This window comes from Triticum dicoccoides, chromosome 1B (genome assembly GCF_002162155.2).
Source record: "Triticum dicoccoides isolate Atlit2015 ecotype Zavitan chromosome 1B, WEW_v2.0, whole genome shotgun sequence".
NCBI classification, from domain to species: domain Eukaryota; kingdom Viridiplantae; phylum Streptophyta; class Magnoliopsida; order Poales; family Poaceae; genus Triticum; species Triticum dicoccoides.
In genome coordinates, this window is record NC_041381.1 from 550,820,083 (window position 1) to 550,828,472 (window position 8,390).

The following is an 8,390-nucleotide window of genomic DNA, read 5'->3' on the forward strand; positions in this document are numbered from 1 at the left end:
AGAGTATGATGATAAAGTACAACAAACTGTGAATTTCAAACATTTGGAGAAGTTACTGTATCGGTCCACTACGCAGCTGATGAACGAGAAAGAATCAGTATCTGAGATAGTCCACTGTCGACGTTAGCATCCTCGCACCGACAAAATTCAGGCAACTCTCAAACATGGCAACGTCCTCAATAGCCATGCGCTCCCAAACAATTATAAAATGCAAGCGGAGATCAGGACGTGGGATTAGTTCCAGACGGTTGAGCCTCCGAGTCTCGAGACACGTGAAACTGTCGGATCTAGTCGCGATCGACAACAAGCATTCTATTTCTTCTTAGTCTAGCCCACAGTCACACCCACTAGACAACAGCAAGAAACGTTCCAAAGGTAAAATGGCGACATGCTCGTGTCGTGTGCTCGGCCGGCAGCGGCCACAGCAACACGCCAACGCTAAACGACCAAAACGAACCATGCACTTATGCTGGATCACTATAGCTACCAGACGCAGGAACAGACACCGGATCGATCGAGCAGCCATGGGCAGGAACCAATGGAACGATCGATCAACTTCAAGTCGTGTCGATAGTAGACAACTTTAATTATGGTGGCCCAGCCGCTGTATGGACTGGAAGTGGAACGACGTGCATGACGGCGACCGGACGGCAAGAAGAGGCATGCCCGGCCTACGGCCAGCCCTGCACCCAGACGGGCTCCCTCCGGCCGCCGCAGAACTTCACCATCCACGGGCTCGGCCGGACCCCGAGGCAGAGCATTCCCGTCATCGCCGGCGCCTCGTAGTACTGGTAGTGGTGACCACCGGCTTCCTCCAGGCAGCTGCTCGAGCCGCCGGAGAAGAGCCAGCGGGTGGACGACGAGGACGAATGCACCGACGCCGCGGACGAGGACGGCGACGAGGACACCCGGGACCTGCCGAGCGCGATCCGGCGGAACACGGCGGCGATGAAGCCAATCTTGATCCACTTGAGCCTCCTGTAGCCGCCGCAGCAGCACTTGCAGCTCCTGTCGCTGGCGGCGGCGCCCTTGCTCCTGTGGCCCAGCCTGCCGCTGTCGCCGTACGACGACGCCGTGGCGGCCCGCGCGTGGTAGGACGGCGGGGGAGTGATGGCCGGGACGGCGGCGGCGGCTGGGAGCGCCCTGCAGCAGGAGGCGTCCTTGGGGGTGCCCGGCTGGGACTCCCAGCCGAAGGGCACGGCGGCGGGGCCGGCGCCGTAGTAGCGGAAGGAGGGGTTGGCGAGGGAGCTCTCCTTGGTGAGCAGCCGCGCGTAGAACTCGCCGTCGTGCGTGATGCGGAGCGGGCTCTGCGGGCAGCTGGGGGTCGCCGCGCCGATCTCTGGGTAGGTACTGTGGTGGACGGAATGGAATGGGGGAGAGGGTTGGTCGCTGCGTGGGAGAGTGTGAACGATCCGAGAAGTGGAGAGATCCGATGGCGCGTTTTATATGCGGGGGAGTCTGCCTCTGGCTCGGTGGTCACTTGCGATCCAAACTACTCGCACACCTTTTTCCTGCCCACTTGCGGGGAATGACACGCTGGCACGTGCCAATCAGTGCTTTTTTTTTAACATAAGTACAGACACAAGCGCTCATATACACGCGCATACACTCACCCCTATGAACGCACACACGCACACCATATCCCTATGAGCATCTCTGAAAGACTGAGTCGGCATATCATCTTGAGATTTACGAAGTCACCGTAGGCGCCTCGTCGTCGACGGGAACGTCTCCTCCCACTGAGTGCGCATCGCCGAAAATTTCGAAATAAATCCAGAAATAAATGTGAGCATCAGCATTTGAACCCTGATGGGCTGGGGATACCACAGTCCATCTAACCATCCAACCACAGGTTGGTTCACGTGCCAATCAGTGCTTGTGTGTATACAAACGCACGACTGGTCAGTTTGATTTAAAAAAAATCAAGCAAAGGGGAGTTTTATTCCAACCAACAAGCGGTGCTACGTGTTGTACGGGCATAGTTAGAGTGAAAACGTGAAACCCTGATTTGTGATCTAGCTATCTTATAACATGTTTAAACTCCCTCTCGAGCGTAAAATATTTGATTTCCTTAACTAGTTGACCAAAAGGCGATTTGTCGAGCGAAGCATCCTTCATAGCAGAGTTGTCACACATAGAATCTGACTGCACCAGGATCGGTAACGACGACCACTGAAGGGCAAGTGACATACCCATCATCAGCTCCTTAATCTCAGTTTAAGAGCATTCTTGCAGAAGAAGGGTAGATGATAAGTTGTGAAAATAACAACTCCCCTATGGTCTCTTTATCATTCCGGCACCAGCCGAACCTTCCTCTGGGGAGAAAGATCGACAAGGCGAGCCAATTTGCTGGTGGTGGCTCCCAAGGAAGATCTGGCGGCTTATCCTTCACCAGAAATTGGACAAGAACATCCATCGGACTCTTTCCTTTGATGGGTTTTTATGTAGTGAGAAGTTGAGCATTGTGGATGGAGCTTAAATAGTTACACAAGAAAACTTTGGATGCTTCCATTGGTGGAGTATCCTTACCATGAGTCAATTCATTATGGAGGTGTCAAATTCTCCATATGAGCATAATAATCATGTCTCGCACGTCAGATGGGTGGAGGGATACGAGATGAAGTAACCATTCCTCGCAAGTGTCAATAATCAACTCTTTTTTGGGTATCGGCCAAATCTCCGCCATAGTATCTCAAAGACGCGTAATATGATCACACTAGAACATAAAAGCGCGCGTTGCTGCGCCCGTCCATTATAAGGTAAGATGAGAAAAATATAGTAGTATATTTGAATAATACAGTTACCTGAAAAATATGTAGATATTAAATTTAGAAAATATCTTATGAACATTGCTTGGGTCAGTGGTGTAGAGCAAGGAAAATAATTGTATGTTTTGATCAAGCTAGCAGATATTCTGATTTCACAATACTGCCGGATCAAATGGGTCTAATGCTACATACATATTATCGTGGTATTTACAAAGTTTCTGTTCAAAACTGAGCATCCCATGTATCATGGGCAGATCTATGTCCCTCCAGTGCTAGATAATTTTCTATAGCGAGTTTGTATTAAAAACTGAAAATAATAAAATCGTAGACACTCCAGGCTTCCGAGAATTTTCTAGGTTAGCCAATGCGTTCTGAATTCAATGGCTCCAGCTTGTACATGCGCACTTGTGACTTCAGTTCACCTTCCCATGACTTTTTTATTCGCTTAAAGAGTTGTACCTCCTTTGTTTCAAAAAAATAAATAAAGAGTTGTACCTTCTTTGTTTCAAAAAAATAAATAAAGAGTTGTACTTCGGATGCTCTATGAAACAAAAACTCCTCATTATATCATCTGTTAACATTGGTTCCTGCATATTTCAATCAGGACATAAATCTATACAGCAAAACAGAAGTGTTCATAGTCTCAAAATGTGAGGATAAGAAAAGGTTGGTAGAGAGATAACTTACAGGAACTCAGTTATATTGCTCTCGTAAATCATAATGCTCAGCATGAAACTGGGAAGGCTCTAGTACCATTCCTCTCATGGCTTTTTACGCTCAGCATGAGACTGGGAAGGCTCTAGTGCGATTCTTCCCGTGGCTGTTTTAAATAAAAAATAAGAGCACATTACCAAGAAAAGAACCTTTCAAGTTTCAAGGGTGCTGAAGTAATGGGCAATGACAAAACAAACCCTTATAAGACTCATAATAAGCTCTCGTGAGTAAACACAAGCTATAATCACCACAGTTGGCAAACCTCAAGGACCAAAAGAAATACATCATCCAAAGCTACATCATCTGGAAGCATAGTAGAGAAATATTTGCACAATTGTTTTTGCATACGGAGATTTTAGCTCGACTGATGCAACCTTGAAATAGTGGACTAATCACAACCAAAAAATATCCTATAGAGCACAAGATAAATCGTCAATCCTTTTGGATTAAGATAAGTTAAGATTTCCCTTGTAAACACTAAAATTGGTACATAAAACATGCATCAGGACTGGTAAAGGGATCTTGCCTTATCATACATGATAGAAACATGGTCTACCAGAATCTAGTAGAGAAGATGGAGATTGTCTCATAATCTCGGGACTCTTGATCTTTGCTGTGTTTGGTCATTGATCTCACGGGGCAGCCGAGAACGCTAGCTACTTTGTTCAGAGTCTAAACTAACAAATAACACAAGGAAGCGGATGCCAGCAGGGAATAGACACGGCGTGTGCTTCCGCCGTGGCCGCCATGGAGCAGGACACGGCATGGGAAAGTATGAATCCACCATTGGGGGGGGGGGGGGCTGCGGAGGAACAGTAGAGGCCACGGGCTCCGAGGGACACGTGCAGTATAATCTCGCCGCCCGGACGCACGATGGCTGCGCCACATCATGCAGGAACAGAGGAGCAACTTGGGATAGGGCTGGCGACAAACGAAGGAACGAAGCTGGGAAGGCTTTGCACGTTAGACTGTACTTCCTGGGCCTTTAACCTACATGGGCCGATTACTCACACAAAGCGCAGCTCGTTCCGCAGAGCAGCAGCCCGTGAGACGTACTTAAGCATATCACGCTGCGGAAGTGGTTAATTAGCGTAAGAAAACTGTGGATGACTGAGCTAAAATCTGGGACGTTCTTGATAGTGATCGGACGATGGGGAGCTCCAAATCGTTGTGTGGGCTCATAGGTGGCTCCGTTTTACTGTTTCTCAATGCTATTAACGCATGGAAGTTGTCTTACTCTTCCTTATCACATATCGGGCATGTAGCACGCCGAGCAAGATGTTGGCGGCGCATGCACGCTGAAGTGGCTAGAGCCCTACGAGAACCTTCCAAGCCATGACTCGCATACGATGAGGCACTGAAGCTTTCCAAATCACATTCCAAACTTTCCTGTTGCCATGTTGGCTGGAACTAGAAGACGCCATCGCGGTATATAGTTCATGTTCCTCCATATCGAATTTATACGCATTGCAGACAGAGTAACATCCTCTTGGGTCCGATTGCCAAGCAAGGAAGTCATCATGTTCCCTTGGCGGCGTACGGATCTGCCGTATAGCCAACACTCAGCAGGGTAAAAGTGAGCATTTAATAAGTTTGCATCCCAAACTCCATTCTCATTCAGAAAATTTGACACTCTATTCAGCCAACAATTCCCCTTTGGGGTAATGGTTTGGAATGTTGGTCCCCTAGGGATCCAAGGGTCCCGCCAAGTCTGTATAGAAGTGTCGTTTCCCATCGTAAGGATAAAGCCTTTCTTCAAAAGTTCAAGGTCGTGCTCAATTCCTTTCCCGACAGCAGAGGCATTCCCTATAAAAACCATGTCAGCAAGATTAACACTCGAGAAGTATCACGCTTTTAATAATCGTGCACAGAGATTGTTTAACTTATCAAGTAATTGTCAGGTATGTGTAGCAACCAGTCCTTGGTTGAAGGCCCTCATATCCCTAAAACCGAGTCCTCCTTTTGTCTTAGGCAAAATAAGCTTGTCCCAGGACATCCATGCCATCTTTTTGCTACCCTTTTCGACCCCCACCAGTACTGACGCATCATTCTGGTTAGATCATCACATATTGAATAAGGAAGCTAGAAAACACTCATAACATAAGAAAGAATCACCTCAGCCACTGATTTAATAAGAATCTCCTTCCTAGACGATGCACATGGCTTTTGCTCTTGTCCACCAGCCTCTTGCTAATAATGGAGTGCACTCTTTGAAACCTTCCCTTGTGCATTTTGCCGTCTAGCATAGGTAGCCCAAGGTACTTTTGGGTCAAGAACTTCCTGAGTAATCTCTAGAATATTCCTTACCTCTTTCAAGATTGTGACAGAACAATTTCTAGAAAAAAGGGTGGAGCACTTTGAAGGATTTATTACTTGTCCCATTGTGGCCGCATAAGTGTTCAAAACACCCTTTACAATGGTTGCCTGCTCAGCACTAGCTCAAAAAATAACAGCAAACAGGAGTTGTGAAATTGACGGTGAATTCTGACAAATGACCATAGGTTCAAGCTCATTGTCCACCACTGACTCCTTCAACAAAAACTGAAAAGTGCCTCAAGCACAAATAGGAACAAGAAAGGAGATGATGGATCACCATGACGAAGACCCCTCGAAGGAGAATATTGCTCCAAAAGCTTCCCATTAAAGTTCACCGAGTACTTCACAGAGGTGACACGGTCCATGACAATAGACACCCAGGGGGGTGAAAAAACCCCATTTGAGAAGGGCCTTTTCCAAAAAGCTCCAATCAAAGCGGTCATATGTCTCTGAAAGATTCAACTTATAAGCACAGTATAGGAATTACATTACAAGGTGTTGACATAGTGAACACGCTCGAAGGAAATAATAGCATTTTCCGAGATCAACCATCCAGGAATCAAAACTCTTTGGTTCACGGAAATCAACTCATCCAGAAGAGGACGGAGATGGTTAACCAAGCACTTAGAGACGATTTCGTAAATAACATTGCATAGACTAATGGCATGGAAATCCTTCAAGTACATTGGGTGATCAACTTTGGGAATTAACACAATGGACATGTCGTTAACCCTGGGAGGCATGATTCTGTTGGGGAACATTGCAGAAATTCAAAGTTTTCCTACGTGTCACCAAGATCTATCTATGGAGAAACCAGCAACGAGGGGAAGGAGAGTGCATCTACATACCCTTGTAGATCGCTAAGCGGAAGCGTTCAAGAGAACGGGGTTGAAGGGGTCGTACTCGTCGTGATCCAAATCACCGGAGATCCTAGTGCCGAACGGACGGCACCTCCGCGTTCAACACACGTACAGCCCGGTGACGTCTCCCATGCCTTGATCCAGCAAGGTGAGAGGGAGAGGTTGAGGAAGACTCCATCCAGCAGCAGCACAACGGCGTGATGGTGATGGAGGAGCATGGTAGTCCAACAGGGCTTCGCCAAGCACCGCGAGATATGAGGAGAAAGAGAGGTAGGGCTGCGCCAACAGGAGAAGAAACCCATGTGTTGGGCTGCTCCTATGCCTCCACTATATATAGGGGGAGAGGGCGCTGCTCCCCCACCTAGGTTTCCACCCCTAGGGGCGGCAGCCAGCCCTAGATCCCATCTAGGGGGGCGGCCAAGGGGTGGAGAGGGGGAAACTTGCCTCCCAAGCAAGGTGGGGCGCCCCCTCCCCAAACCCTAGGCGCCTTGGGCCCTTGTGGGGGCGCACCAGCCCACCTGGGGCTGGTCCCCTCCCACACTTGGCCCATGCAGCCCTCCGAGGGTGGTGGCCCCACTTGGTGGACCCCCGAGACCCTCCCGGTTGTCCCGGTATGTTACCGATAAAACCCGAAACTTTTCCGGTGACCAAAACAGGACTTCCCATATATAAATCTTTACCTCCAGACCATTCCGGAACTCCTCGTGATGTCCGGGATCTCATCCGGGACTCCGAACAACATTCGGTAACCACATACAAACTTCCTTTATAACCCTAGCGTCATCGAACCTTAAATGTGTAGACCCTACGGATTCGGGAACCATGCAGACATGACCGAGACGTTCTCCGGTCAATAACCAACAGCGGGATATGGATACCCATGTTGGCTCCCACATGTTCCATGATGATCTCATCGGATGAACCACGATGTCAAGGACTCAATCGATCCCGTATACAATTCCCTTTGTCTAACGGTATTGTACTTGCCCGAGATTCGATCGTCGGTATACCGATACCTTGTTCAATCTCGTTACCGGCAAGTCTCTTTACTCGTTCCGTAACACATCATCCCGTGATCAACACTTTGATCACATTGTGTACATTATGATGATGTCCTACCGAGTGGGCCCAGAGATACCTCTCCGTTTACACGGAGTGACAAATCCCAGTCTCGATTCGTGCCAACCCAACAGACACTTTCGGAGATACCTGTAGTGCACCTTTATAGCCACCCAGTTACGTTGTGATGTTTGGTACACCCAAAGCATTCCTACGGTATCCGGGAGTTGCACAATCTCATGGTCTAAGGAAATGATACTTGACATTAGAAAAGCTTTAGCATACGAACTACGATCTTTGTGCTAGGCTTAGGATTGGGTCTTGTCCATCACATCATTCTTCTAATGATGTGATCCCGTTATCAACGACATCCAATGTCCATGGTCAGGAAACCGTAACCATCTGTTGATCAACGAGCTAGTCAACTAGAGGCTTACTACGGACATGGTGTTGTCTATGTACCCACACATGTATCTGAGTTTCCTATCAATACAATTATAGCATGGATAATAAACGATTATCATGAACAAGGAAATATAATAATAACTTATTTATTATTGCCTCTAGGCATATTTCCAACAGATTCTAGTGTACAGAAAAGCAGAAATTGTTGCAATGATATCCTCTTTAATACATGACCTATTCCACTATTAAAATGCCCTGGAGATCGGCT

General features: G+C 47.8%; 1 protein-coding gene across 1 annotated transcript; it reads right to left on the reverse strand.

Annotated features, from left to right (window-relative positions):
* Window positions 1–279: 279 nt before the first annotated feature.
* LOC119308201 lies at window positions 280–1,394 on the reverse strand (the record flags this gene model as incomplete). Its single annotated transcript, XM_037584324.1, has 1 exon — window positions 280–1,394. A coding segment is annotated over one exon (723 nt), but the record flags the coding sequence as incomplete, so codon positions are not given.
* Window positions 1,395–8,390: the final 6,996 nt, after the last annotated feature.